The sequence below is a fragment of the Quercus robur genome, chromosome 2 (assembly GCF_932294415.1).
Source record: "Quercus robur chromosome 2, dhQueRobu3.1, whole genome shotgun sequence".
In the NCBI taxonomy this organism is placed as follows: Eukaryota; Viridiplantae; Streptophyta; class Magnoliopsida; order Fagales; family Fagaceae; genus Quercus; species Quercus robur.
This window is the reverse complement of record NC_065535.1, coordinates 38,987,181-39,002,340: the sequence shown is the minus strand read 5'-3', so window position 1 is coordinate 39,002,340 and position 15,160 is coordinate 38,987,181. Positions and strand designations below refer to the sequence as shown.

The window sequence follows — 15,160 nt, the reverse complement described above, 5'->3', positions numbered from 1 at the left end:
TTGTTCCTTACTTGATTTAGGTGGTACATGTGGGCTTTGGAGGCTGAATGTCCACCAAAATTGCGAAAAAGTGTGATATATATGGCATGCGTCAACTTTCTCGAGCATCCCATAAGATAATGGTAACTAAGATGATTTCAAAAGTGGTACCCACATGGATGCCACGTGGGAAGGGAACACTCAGGATATGTTTAAAATATCAGACTAGCGGGTATTCGAATCGGGCTAGGCTAATAAAATCCGAAGTCCAGGTTTGGTATTTTTTGAGCAGGGGGAAACCTCCGGTTCCCAATTAGTATAGACCAAAGACCAATGGGCTATTGAGTTGGGCAAGGATTCTAAAGCCCATAAAATTTTGGTGATGTTTGAAAAGGGGGAGAGTTCTAAGTCCCACTCTTTGAAGCCCAAGGCCAGCGGTGCGTCTGTTCTATTTGCTAGCCTTGATCCTTTGGCATTGTGTTTAGTCACAAGAAGACATTACCTCCAAGTCTACTTAGTGGCTGAAATTTGAGGGATGATTGAAAACCTATATATTTTTCATATCTAGGTGATGCTCAAAGCATATTATAATTTTACCGCACTATCAAGGAGTTGCGAGCTCCAAAATGAGTTCTAAAAGGGAACAATCAAGAAAAGGAAAATTCTGTCTTGGATTTTAAAAATCTAGAGAATTTGATTGCTCTGATTATGAGGTGTTGCAGAAATGTAAACCTAGAGGTCTGTTATTGAGTAATCACTGAATCTGAAGTACACCCTTTTGATGAAAAGTAAGGACCTAAACATTTTTAAAATTGAGAAACTAACCTTAACTATTTTCTTTCTCCAAAAAAAAAAAAAAAAAAAAAAAAAAACCTTAACTATTTAATACACTTCTAGCACAATTTGAAAGTACCCATTCCAAAATGCTCAGAAGGAAAAAAAAAGCCTTTATTGAGTAGGCAAACAAATCAATAAAATTCTTAAGTTTGCCTCAGATATTGATTAAATTAATTAACAAAAGAATCATGCTCAATTTTTCATAGATAGGCAAAAACGGCTGTAGCAAAAATGCATCTGGAATCCAGGCCAACGTATTGGGCATATTTATGGGCATGACTGACAATTTGATGAGTTTGAACAAGTAAAGCTGATATTGAGTTCTGACTCTTATATATGGGCTTGATTTAGCGTTTGGGAGATAACACCTTGGGGAGGCTCCAACTAAGTTGTTAATATAATAATATATAGGTACATCTCTTAACCCAAAGTTTAAGTCTATGAGTTTGGGCTCAACTATGTTATATTAACCGCTTACTCCTCTCATTATTCAATTTGGGACTTCACTCACACGTGTCTACCTAATAATTTCCTTCTCACCTATGCATCTTTACCTCTCTTTTAGGCTTTAGGACCTCTCTATGGGTCACAAACAAGTCCTACTAGCTCCTCTTGCCTATAAGTTGTTTCTTCACTGGTGCGTCATCCATGCACGTGCCTCTCGTAGCCATCCATGGGAATCATGTGTGAACCCCAGATGCTCTTTCTTGAGAATTGGCCTGCACTTCTCTGTCTATGGGAACTTGGCACTGCCCTGACATCTAATACCATTGGCAATACTCATTTGTTGGGCATTTTTCCAAGATCATTTGTGTGGGCTTGTGATGTAGGTGCATCTTCAAAGTTGTTTTAAGATGTGTTGATTGAGTTCAAGTTGGCAGCCTTAATTGTTAAGAAACGTTGGTACCGTTCTTATCCGAATTAGTTAGTCATGTTAATGAAGGTCAATGTAGGGAAAAGCGAGATTGTCCCTGTTGGGGAGGTGAATAATCTAGATGCTTTGGCTAATATTCTTCATTGTAGAGTGGGCAGTTTGCCTATGAAATATTTGGGGATGCCGTTGGGATCTTCTTTTAAGACAGCCTCGATTTGGAATCCTATTTTGGAGAAAATGGAGAAGAAGCTTTCTAGGTGGAAATGTCTCTATTTATCTAAGGGTGGTTGGCTCATGTTACTAAAGAGTACTCTATCAAGTCTCCCGACGTATTTTTTATCTCTTTTTACTATTCCTAAAGCTGTAGCGGCTAGATTGGAAAGTATTTAGAGGAATTTCCTTTGGGGATCTTCTGTGGGGTGCTTCAAATATCCTTTGGTGGCTTGGGATAAGGTGTGTTTACCCGTTGAGATGGGTGGTTTGGGGATAAGAAATGTGGCGCCGTTTAATCAAGCTCTATTAGGGAAATGGCTGTGGAGATATGGTCATGAAGTTACCCATCTATGGCAGTGTGTTATCTCCTCAAAATATGGCGAGGGTTAAGGGGGGTGGAGTACTAATGTTTGCAGGAGGTCTCATGGGTGTGGCCTATGGAGAAGCATTAATGAAGGATGGGAAAGCTTTTCTAAGCATCTGTCTTTTGTAGTGGGTGAAGGTACTTGTATCCACTTTTGGCATGATAGGTGGATTGGTGACACTACTCTAAAAGATCTCTATCCTGAGCTTTATGTGTGTTCAGCAGTCAAGGATGCTTGTATCTCTGAGGTTTTGTGGATTCTTGAAGGGGGTACTGTTATAGTGTGGAATTTAACGTTTTATAGAGCTTTTGAAGATTGGGAGTTGGATGCATCATATTCTCTACTTCAGCTCATCCAATCTCGTATTCCTCAGGGTACTAGGAGTGATTCCCTTTACTGGCAGCTTAAAGGGGATGGTAAGTTTGACACTCGGTCTTACTAACTTGCAATTCGGGGTGCTTCGATTTCTTTGTTTCCTTGGAAGGGGGTTTGGAAACCAAAGATTCCTAATCGTGTGGTGTTCTTTTTGTGGACTGTTGCGCATGGTCAGACCCTCACTCTGGATAATCTAATGCTTAAGGGTCGCCCATTGGCTAATAGGTGTTGTTTGTGTTGCTATGATGGGGAGTCGGTAAATCACCTTCTTCTTCATTGTCCTGTGACCCATTCCCTTTGGACTTTTATGCTTCAGGCCTTTGGTATTCTTTGGGTTATGCCAGGTTCGGTGGCAGGTTTGTTATCTTGCTGGTATCAGTGGCATGGGAAGCATAACTCGGACATTTGGAACTTGGTTCCAGGGTGCTTAATGTGGATTGTGTGGTTGGAACGAAATCGTCGATCCTTTGAGGACAAAGAGAAGACGTTGGATGAGTTAAAGCTTTTATGCCATCGTAGTCTTTTGGAGTGGTCTCGTTGTTGGGGTTTTACTGATTGTTCTTCTCTCTCTGAGTTTTTGTCCTCCCTTAGCTTAGTTTCCTGATTTCCCTTGTTGTTCATCATCATGAACGTCTTGTATTTATCTTTTTTCTATCATTTATAAAAGTTTTATGCTTACCTATCAAAAAAAAAGTTAGTCATGTTAATGAATAGTTTACTTGTATTGGATGTAACCAATGTTATTTTGACACTTAGCAAGAGACTAACGGTTGTTAGTTGTAGGACAGATTGGATAAGTACTCTTGTACTCTCATTTTCTAATAAGTTTTGAGAATTAACGATTTTAAGTCTCTTGAGTGCCTTTTTCATTGTAACTTTGTGTTCTTGCAGAGGTGGCTTACTACCTACTAAATGTTCTAAGCAACTCTCGTTGTGAACAAAGTCCAAAACAGTTCAACCTACACACATTCCCTACACTAGTTTGGTATCTGAGTTTGAGATCCTTAGGATTCAAGTTCTTTTGCAATATTTCTTCATTCTAGTTCCAAGAACCCATCAAGATTCAATCTTGATTGTTAATTTTAATCCTAAACACCTTCCTTCAGTTAACAATAGCCTTCAATTGCATTAGCAATTAGTTTGCAACAACAATAAGTAGTGGTGAGTGAGAAGGGATGAAAGGATAAGGGGAAGAGACCTGCTATTTCTACAGCAGATGAGGAAGACATTGTAGCCAATGAAACGGGGATCAAGGGGGCCAACTTGATTTTCCAGTTGAGGTAGTATTGTTGAGGAGGAAATTAATTGCCTTTATTGAGCATTTGTGAAGAGATAGGGTGTTTCCACAGCAACAAGCTTAGCATAATGTTGCTGAGAGTGATGCTTTAAAGAATGGCTTAGGGGTACTATCTCTGCACTACCTGTTCCATCTAAAACAGGGTGTGAATGTGGTTTCTCAAGAAGTAGTAGACAAGATGAAGTTGAAGACAATTGATCATCCTCAACCTTATAAAGCTGTCATGGCTCAAAAAGAGGGAGTTTTGTGAAGGTTGACATTTAGTGCTTGGTGTCTTTCTCAATAAGGAAGCAATTCTTTAATGAGGTCCTTTGTGATGCGGTCTAGGTGGATGCCTGCCATCTATTGTTAGGTAGACCTTGGCAGTTTGACAGGAAGAACCATGTATGATGGGAGGAAGAACTTATACAACCTGATCAAAGATGGGAAGAAGTTCACTCTACTGCTACAAAGACTAAAGCTAAGTCCTCTATTCCCAAATTTTCATTCTTAGTCACTAAGTCCTTTATGAATGAACGTTTGGAAGTAGGGATTGTGTCTATGTTGTTGTCTGCTTTAGAGTTAGATTCTATGAATATACCAGTAGAGATTAGGCAATTGATTATGGAGTTTGAAGATGTATTCCCTATTGAGTTGCCTAATGACTTACCTCCTATGAGGGATATCCAACATTGTATTGATCTTGTACCTGGATCATCTCTGCCCAACAAACCTGCATATAGGATGAAACCTTCAGAAAAGGAGGAAATTCAAAAACAAGTGGGAGAGTTGCTAACTAGGGGTTATATCACAACTCCAACGGAATTTTCTTTGGAGTGGTTTGGGCAATGATTCAAAATTTCACTTGGTAAATTGGTCTAAGTTAAAAAAAAAAAAGGAAAAGAAAAAAGATAAAAAGTTATCCTATTTAGTATGGGGGGTTGGCGTTTAGAAATTTGAGATGCTTTAATGAAACTTTGTTGGGAAAATGGTTATGGCTTTTGGGACCAAGAGAGATGCGTTTTGGAGAAGGGTAATATGGGTTAAATATAGAAGCAAGGGGGGAGGTTGGTGCTCTAATTATGTTCCAGGCCCTTGTGGGGTGAGTTTATGGAAGTCTATTAGAAGTGGCTGGTCTAGTTTTTCTTGCTATATTCAATTGGAGATGGGTCAAGAGCGAAATTTTGGTATGTCGTTTGGTGTGGGGATAGTCCTTTGAAATTGAGTTTTCCACAGTTATTCAACAGAGGCATGTGTGTCTAATCTCATGAAGTTCCCAATGGGGTTCTTTATTGGGATAGGGAGTTCTTGCGTTTAGTTTAGGATTTTATGGATGTTTTATATGGCGTCTCTTTGAGGGGGTATTGGTGAGGATAAGCTATGCTGGTTGCCTGCCAAGAGAAGGGGTTTTGAGGTGAGTAGCTATAATCAAGCTCAGATGGGTGTCTACTATCAATCCTTCCCTTAAAGGAACATTTGGAAGCCAAAGGTCCCTTGTAGAGTAGCATTTTTTGTTTGGACTGCAGCCTTGGGGAATATTTTAACGATTGATAATTTACGCAAGAGGAAATTGAAGATTCTGGATTGGTGTTATATGTGTAAAGAATTGGTGAATCAGCAGACCATCTTTTATTACATTGTCCTATTGCAGTCGAGCTATGGTCTATGGTTTTCACCTTGTTTGGTTTCTACTAGGTAATGCCAAAGACTGTGGTTGAGCTTCTAGCATGTTGGCAAGGAAAGTTTGGTTGCCATTGCATTGGTGTTAGTTAGATGGCTGTCCCTCACTGTTTGATGTGGGGCATTTGGCGTGAGAGAAACAGTCTGTGCTTTGAGGATTCTAAAAGGACAATAGCCGATCTAAAACTTTTCTTTTTTAGAATGCTATCAAATTAGATGTCTATCATTGGAAGCTTTCTATTTTTTTGATTTATGCTCGTAACTTTTGTACTTGATTGTTATTGTCCCCAGCTGTATATGTTGTGTATACTTGGGTTTTTTATGATTTGAATAAAATTTCCATTACTTATCAAAAAAGAGAAGAAGCATTAGACCTTGTTCTGTTCTAGTCCTTACACCTAAAAAGGATGGGTCTTGTGGGATGTGTGTGGATAGTAGGGCTATTAACAGGATCACTATGAAGTATAGGTTTCCAATTCTCAGGTTAGATGATATGTTGGATTGTTTGTCTAGTGCCAAATTATTTTCTAAGATAAACTTGAGTGGCTATCACTAGATTAGAATGTGTCTTGGAGATGAATGGAAGACATTTTTCAAAACCTCTTCATGGCCTATCTGAATGGTTAGTTGTGCCATTTGGGTTAGCAAATGCTCCAAGCACTTTTATGAGGAGTATGTGGAGTATTTTCTCTTCCTTTTTGTACTTTTTTATAATAAAAAAATCGTTGCACTGCTAGTACACTACCTGTGTACTGGTTTGTTTCTGGTTTCTTGATAAATAATTTTTACATACTTATCACGAAAAAGAAAAAGAGGGAGAAAATAACCCACAAAGGCCAATGTGCCTCTATGCTCAAAACACTCAATAATTTTATTAATTTGCTCTTATCTCCCTTGAATACTTGAGCACAAATATATATGAACACTCTTTCCTTGTACTAGAAGTATTAGGACTCGTGATTGGACTAGTAAAGTTAATCCTAATAAAATACTAACTTGAACTCTAAATAAACCTAAGACACTTGTATCTCTTAGAAGATTCTAGACTTAACTAATGACCAAGATACCCTTAATTCGCAGGAATTGCAGAAATTACAGATTTGCTCCTGAATATAAGTAATAGAATAAAAACCAAATAAAAAAATATTCTAACCCTTAAAGACTCATACTTAGACCATTAAAGCCACATGACTTTCACTTCGATTGGACTTCACATGTGGACCCCATAAAGTAATTCTTGAAGGGGCGATTTTGCAAAGTAATAGCAAATTATTATTGCATGGCTGCTTCAATACCTCACAAGAAGGCCACCAAACATGACCATGAATAATGGCAAATGGATGCAAAGTTATATTAGAAGGTAAATGAAAAGAAGCATCGTTCATTAGTTCTCTTTACGAGTGGTCTTTTGTATCGAGTTTTACTGATAGTAACTCTATTCACCCCTTCATAGAGTCAACTCATATGTAGATATTATCCCATTGTAATTCTTCAGGCTACTTCATGTTTATTTTCACGATGTAGTCTCTTTTCAATAATATTATTTTTACCTATCAAAAAAAAAAGAAAAAAGAAAAAAAGAAAAAAGAGAAGGTAAATGAAAAGAAGCATGATGGTGCTTAGCAAGTTCACAAGTTTCACAATGAAAATTTGAAATATAGTTTTTTTTTTTAAATAAATAAATAACAAAGGGAAAACCTGTAATAATGGAAAGGGAATCCAAAAGCCGAGATTGAAATGCTTGCGGAATGGGTGAATCCAGAATCTAAAAAATACTTATAGTTGGACTACTAAAATCTTAAGACTCGTGCTACAATTGACTTGATAAAATTAATGTCGAATGGATGAAATTATAAAGTAGCAACAAATCAATCTTACATTGCTGCATCACAAAGCCAATGCTTGCCCATTTAAGTGATGTTTAGAGGTTGATTTCACCTATAAAAAACAGATGTTTAGAGGTTGATTTCATTTCATGTAATGAAAATATGTTAGTTTTTATGTTAATTATCCAAATTGCAGAGCTGCCACTAGAATTTGAGAAACTTATTCTACATTCCTTGGACTAAGACACTGATTTAATTTGGATGTGTAGTTTGAATTTCTCATGGATAAATTTCCAGTTGTCAAAAAAACCTAACTTGATGGAAGAGTGAATTTAATTGTGTAATCAATGTTGAACACTCGTTCACAGTATGGGCCCAACTAACTTCTCTAAATGATTGGTGTGCAACATGTGGACTTTTTAAATTTTATATGGGAATTGAAGTGGAGTTTTAAGATCATGTGGTCTAATATCATAATAAATTTCCACTTGTCCCAAAAGCCTAAGTTGATGGGAAAGAGTTTCTTTTATCATTTAGTCAATATTTAATACTCATCCAGTCTGAATAGGCTTGTGGTGCTTTCAGTATCACTATATTTGTGGCTTGATAATTCAGATGAATGTTGCTGTCTAACTTGTGAAACTGGTTGGCATCTTTTATCTCATGGTCTGGCAGATAGTAGAACCGTCTCCATCTGGTAATATTGGAATAATCAAGGATTCTGGTTTCAGCTCCTTACCATCTGGTATTGTGAAGTGTTTCCCTTTTAATTGGGTTGCATGCTCTTGTTGCCCATATTCCTAATATATTTTAATAACCATACTTGCTCATTATCTGGGAGCGCCCTCATCTTGAAAGTGTCTCACAATAAATTGATAGGTTCAAAATCACAAAAAGTTCCTGTGCATAAAATGGTTAGAACAGATTCATTGGATCCTGCTGGAAGGTTGCATCACTACTTGCAAGCTAAGCCTTGTGGACCACTTGAAAACAATCCTAGTTTGACTGCTGTGAGGTAGGATTTATTTTTGGTTTATTTGCATTTGCTTTACACAAATAAGTCATATAGGAGCACTTTGGAGAGATGGACTTCTGAGCTGTTTCTCATGAGTGTTGAAAATGTATGGAAACTTGATTAGAACAACATGAATTATCTTTAGATTTTCGTCACTGAAGTTTTTGGTATTGTTTTCATTGTCATCATCATTGTTATTATTGTGGACAAATTATAGTAGGGTGGCGCTTCACCAAAGTTGAGATGGCCAAATACTGTTACATATAATGGTGACTCTTATCACAATTTTAGTCATTTGATTAAGGTTCTCTTGTTTGATAGATAATAAAACATTATAAATTAGATCCTTCATATAATAATATGAAGGCTTTTTTTTGGGGGGGGATAAATAATGTATTTTATTGAAAATGGAAAGCTTAAGTGCATAGGATGTATACACTAGCTTTCTTAAACTTTATATTCTAAATGAAAACGATCCTATAAAATCTACAAACAAATGCTCTTCTCTATTTCCAAGAGTACAAGTCTGCTCAAACAGGGATTCCATGGTGATTAGGTAGAGGAGTCTAATGGTTTGGATTAAAAAAAAAAAAAAAAAATTCGAAGGAAAGTGAATTATATCCATTTATCTTTTTAAATGCATATGGTATCATTATCAATTCAAATTTTCTGTTGAGGGAATTCTCCAACATGCATTGAATTGTAATTTCAGAAAGCGCTTGGAAGGTCTGTGTATTAATAAATTTCCAATTTTAGGTCTTCTGTAAGACAAAGAAGGAACCAAAAGGAGACAGCAGATCTTACCAGCATTCAGGAGCTGATTAATGAAATTGATTGCAATTGTCATTCTGGTGAGAATTTTACACTTTTTTTTGTCTGTTATATGGAGGACCTTTTGTTCGAGTTTGGTAGATCTAGCCAATACTTCTCACTGATACATGTTTTTACAGGTCTACTGGATGTTGTAAGACACTGCTCGTACATTGGAATGGCAGATGATGTCTTGGCATTGCTTCAGCATGACACTCATCTCTATGTTGTAAATGTGGTGAACTTGAGGTAACAATTCTGTTGCTATATATTTTCTTGAATTTCATTGTAGTCAAAGACTATATCGATAAAACCATCTTTGCATATGATATATTCCGGCATTGTAGTTTTAGCACTTAGTTTGTTAGTTAATGAAGGTTTAATTTGTTTTTAATGAGACTTTCATGTCTGAATAAAAACTTTCAGTTGATGAGCTACTAAATTGTTGATTTCTAAAAGTGCCTTCTTCCTTTTGATTGCTTCCCCCTTCCTTTTTTTTATTTAATCTGTCCCCCCCACACCTCCCCTCCCTCCCAAAAAAAAGAAAAAAAAGAAAAGTAATATAACTTCATTGAAAAAAGAAAACAATAAAAACAAAAAAACAAAAAACAAAGCACACAGGCAGTATACTAAGGAGCTAGAAAAAACAGTGAAAACCATAAAACAAAGAAAGAATAACTATCTAACAAATCTGTCAAAAAATTAAAAGTAAAAACACCTGAAGCATTTGTCCACCCTAGAGAAGTTTGGAGAAAAAACAACTTCATATCATGAGTTGATCTCTCACATCCTTCAAAATTACGAGCATTCCTCTCCTGCCAAATACCCCACATAATACAATGAGGAATCATACTCCAAATCACCAAGGACTTACATCTGCTACATTCATATGACCAGCTTGCTAGAAGATCCACAACATGGCATGGCATAACCCAATGAACCCCAAATAAAGAAAATACCATATTCCACAACTCTCTACCTACATGACAATGTAACAATAAATGATTAATGTACTCTCCATCCTTCTTGCACATGCAACACCAATCCAACACAACTACTCTGTGTTTTTACAAATTATCTGTAGTTAAATATGCCCCAAAGCTGTTGTCCACATGAAGAAACTAACCTTTGTTGGCACCTTCAGTCTCCATAAAGGTTTCCAAGGGAAAAAAGAATGGGTTGTAGGACACAAAACCTTATAAAAAGATTTAACTTCAAAAAACCCACTGGCAGAAGGTTTCCAGCATCATTGATCCACTCCATTCCCTCTTGCCAAACCAGAATAAATCAAATCCAAAAAGGTGAACACCGACTCCAATTCCCAGTCTTGTACCGGATGAACAAAATTAACATTCCAATGGAAACCATTCCCTAAGGAAGATAAAAGCTTAGCCACAGAAGATTCCTTATTATTGGCAATACTGAATAATTCTGGAGAGACATCTTTTAAAGGTGTCCTCCCACACCAAGTATCAAACCAGAATTTGATATTGGCACCATCCCCCGCCTTAAAAGCAACAAGACTACAAAAACTGTCCCATCCCTTTCGGATATTCTTCCAAAGGCAAATGCCATAAGTCCCCTGCACACCATTAGAACGCCAACCCCAACACCACCCCCCCCCCCCCCCCCCCCCCCCCCCAAAAACCCCACATATTGCCATATTTAGCATCCACAGCTCTTCTCCATAAAGCATCTCTCTCCATATCAAAAAGCCACAACCATTTCCCAAGTATGGCCTTGTTAAAACGAATCAAATTCTTAATGCCTAGCCCCTCATTTTGAATTGGCTCATACACCTTTTTCCAACCAACCATATGATACTTGAACTCATCTCCCATCCCTCCCCACATAAAATCCTGCTGTAATTTTTCAACAGGACAAGCAATACTCCTCAGGATAGGAAACAAGGACAAAAAATAAGTAGAGAGACTAGACAAAGTACTCTTAATTAGCTTGAGTTGAGCCCCCTTTCCTCTTCCAGCCAACCAACCGTCTCTCCATTTTCTCTAGCACACCATCCCAGACTGCTTTAGCTTTGAACGTAGAGCTCAAGGGTAAACCCAAATATTTCATAGGCAATTAAGCTAATTTACAACTTAAAATACCAGCCAAGGCCTCCGCATTTAGAACATCACAAACTGGAACCAATTCAGATTTCCCCAAATTTATTTTCAACCCAAAAATAATCTGAAACCATAAAAAAACTGCTTTCAAGTGTCAAAATTGCTCTGGATCTGCCCCACAAATAGATCAAAGTGTCATCTGCAAAGAGAAGATGTGAGATAACTATCTGTCTACCAGGACCACCACCAATTGAAAACCTAGAGATGTAATTGCCTCACCCCACTTTCTCCAACATTCAACTAAGCGCCTCCATAACAATAATAAAGAGTGGAGGGGACAGTGGGTCTCCCTATCATAATCCTCTCGAGCTATGAAAGAAGCCAGATAGGCTGCCATTCACAAGCATTGAGAAACGAACCGTAGAAATACACGAAAAAATCCACTGCTTCCACTTAGGGCCAAAACCACATCTTTGAAGCAAAAAAATCAAAAAATTCCAATGTGATATTAAGCCTTCTCCATATCTAACTTACATAAAACCCCTGGCATACCAGACCTAAGATGACTATCTAGGCACTCATTAGCAATTAACACGGAGTCCAAAATTTGTCTTTTGCTGACGAAAGCATTTTGAGGTTCCGACACCACCTTATTTAGCACCAGACTTAGTCTGTTCACCATAATTTTTGACAGAATTTTGTATAGCCCTGTTATGAGACTGATAGGCCAAAAATCCTTTATCTCAACTCTCTAGGTTTTTTTGGAATAAGAGAAATAAAAGTGGCATTGATACTCTTCTCAAAGGATCCATGTGGATGAAAAAAATGAAATAACTGCATAACAACAGCCTTTAAAATCCCCCAACAATGTTGAAAAAATTCCATAGCGAACCCATTTGAACCTGGAGCCTTATCACCATTCATATTGGAAATCGCCTCAAAAAGCTCATCCTCCGAAAAATTTCTTTCTAGCCAGCAAGACTCCTCATTCTCCAGAACTGAAAAACCTAGAACTGAAAAAGCTAAACCATCCAATGGAGGTCATCAAATTCCCAGCACTGAGAATAAAGCCTCATAAGAGTTTACTATCTTCTCTTTGATAGCAGCCTGGTTAGTAATCTCATCCCCTTCCACCACTAGCTTCCCAATGGTGTTATTGCAATGATGGGAATTTGCAAGCCTATGAAAATTTTTTGCATTTTTATCCCCTTCCTTCACACACACAGAAACCGAGATTTTTATTGCCAACTAATTTCCTCCATGTGCATATTTTCTCAAGCTTTGCTCTGGCCTGTACACGTAGTTTTTTTTTATTACCAAACAGAGGTCTAGACTCCTCAATTGCATCCAAAGTTGTAATACTGTCTAGCAAAGAATTTATTTTCTGAGCAATGTTACCAAACTCTTCTAGGTTCTACTTTTTCAAGTTGAGTTTGAGGGCCTTCAATTTATTAGCCAAAATAAACTGGGTGTGCCTTGAAATTGATAAGATTCCTGCTAGCCTTTAACACTGTCCGTAAAACCTTCAAACTTTAACCACATATTTTCAAATGAAATAGACTCTTACCTCATTGTAGAGAACCACACTACTTATCAAAAAACTTGAGGGGGACGCCTCTGAGATATCATAGAAAAATGCTCCTCCTAAGTCAAAGTAAATAAGAATCTGTCCAGGCGGGAATGAGAGTTTGTATTAGACCAAGTGAACTGACCTCCCTTCATATGAATATCCATCAAACCATGGGAGGAAATAAAATCATAGAAGTCTCTCATAGTAGAAGCAAATGCCTCTGCTCCCAACCTCTCACTTGGGAAGCGAACTACATTAAAATCTCCCCCCACACACCACGGCACAGACCACCAACTGAAAACCCCGGCTAACTCCTCCCAAAGGAATCTCCTATCTGTCATAGAATTTGGTCCATAAATTCCAGTGAAAGCCCATTCAAACCCAGAAGACAGAATTCTGAATTTACCACACTGAATAATCTCCCGCCACTTCATCCAACTTTTCCAGAACCCTTTTATCCCACATAAGCAACATACCTCCAGAGTCCAGAAGCCCACCCACAAATAACAAGTCCACACAGGGACTACCCCACAAGCTCCTTATCATCCCTCTAGTAACATACTCGTAACTTCGTTTCTTGAAGACATACAAGGTCTGCCTTCCACTGCTTGTGCAGATTTTTAACTCAACCTTTTTGAAAAATCATTCAATCCCCTTACATTCCATGATAAAAGCTTTAGATTCATAACTTTGACCTCACCCTCCCACTCTTAGTTGTCCTTCTGTTGGAACACCCCACATTTATAATTTACGTTGGAAATTAGATTCTTCAACTCCCTATACCCCCTTACCTCTGTATTACCTTTAATTTTTCCAGGGCTAATCCCTTCACTGGCATCCTTTAAATTCACCTCTGTGGCACTCATCAACTCCATGATAGCCTCCTCAAAACCATTAACCTTTACCCCCCATGTACTTCCCAAACCCATTGGAATCTTTTCATAAATAACCCAGCTGGAACATTGTTGCTGCTCTGTATTATTTCCATTCTCGAATATCAAATTACTTTTCTCATTGGCACCAGCTATACTCATCATCAGTGGCTCAACCCACATAGAATCATTGTCTCCCTGCCCAAATATAGCCAACTCATTATTCAGCACCTCACTAAGACATAGACTACTCATATCATCATCGATATTCGATATCCTCCATGAGACCCTCTTCATATCAGCCCAGTCATCAGACCCAGCTGGCAGCCTACCCACCTCTATTTCTGTGTTCCCCCTTTCTTACTTCTCAATTCCAGCCATTATAGGAAGAAGGAGAGTCGATGATGACTCTGATAGACTTCCCTGATAAGAGAAAGGAAGGATTAACTTCCTACTGTCGCGTAATTGCAGCAACCAAGAGTTGGAATCTCCGGAAATACAGCTGACTTCGATTGATGTGGGTGATCCAGATGGTTGCAGTGCCGCCGCCACCACTGATTCTGGAATTGTCTCTACCAACCCGACACACATCTTCATATTGTTCTCCTTAATTCCCAAAATATCATCCTCCTTAGCTTTATAATCTGACTGTATTTGCGGGGCTGATTGAGTGGACCCATGTATAAGTGAGCCCACCTCGAGTCAACTTTTGTCTCCAAACCCATTTAGTAGGCTGGTTTGTTCTTGTGTTTGTAAACTGATTTGCGGATGGGCTCAATATTTTATTTGGCTTTGAGTTGGGCTTCAAAAACTTTAGCCCATCAGAATTGGTTGGGCTTGACACGCCAGCCTCCTCCACTCCAGCCCATTTAATCACCCCCTTCCCATCCTGCCATTTTTTCAAGAAAAGTGTTACGTCCACAATATTTTTACAACAAATCCTAAGTGGCAAGTTGTTACAGGTTTTTAATTTGAATTTACCACTGAAATTACTTCCTTGCCCATCAGTAACAGTCCATAACAATCTATCACCTAGGATTTGTTGTGAAAGTGTTGTTAAAATATTGTGGACATAGAATTTCTCTTTTTCAAAAAAAAATTTACAACTTTATTCAAATCCCCAATATCTTGCTTCAAAAAAAAGTTGCAGTTTCCTTCCCTATTGCTGCTGTTTTAATAGTATCCTCAATATCTCACTCCAATAAATTAGTAGTTTCCTTCCTTATTACCGCTGTTTTAATACTGCCATTAATCATGACATCTCTGAAGGATTGTATTTCCCCCAAAGAGCGTGATTGGTGCCAATCCGTCATGATGGGTTTTCCCAGATTTGACTGAACAACAGAATCCACCACTGAAGGTTGTTTTCCTTTTGCCTCCGTGGCTACCAACCCATTAAGAG

The 15,160-nt window shown here is 38.0% G+C and overlaps 1 protein-coding gene across 4 annotated transcripts in view; it reads left to right on the top strand.

Moving 5' to 3' along the window:
* LOC126713628 (DNA mismatch repair protein MLH1) overlaps positions 1 to 15,160 on the top strand; it is a 48,619-nt gene that overhangs the window by 12,592 nt on the left and 20,867 nt on the right. For all 4 annotated transcript variants that reach the window (XM_050413433.1, XM_050413434.1, XM_050413432.1 and 1 more), the window contains 4 exons: positions 8,101 to 8,170; positions 8,305 to 8,440; positions 9,197 to 9,291; positions 9,391 to 9,499. In XM_050413433.1, the coding sequence (XP_050269390.1) occupies positions 8,101 to 8,170; positions 8,305 to 8,440; positions 9,197 to 9,291; positions 9,391 to 9,499 (410 nt within the window). The remainder of the gene's footprint in view (positions 1 to 8,100; positions 8,171 to 8,304; positions 8,441 to 9,196; positions 9,292 to 9,390; positions 9,500 to 15,160) is intronic.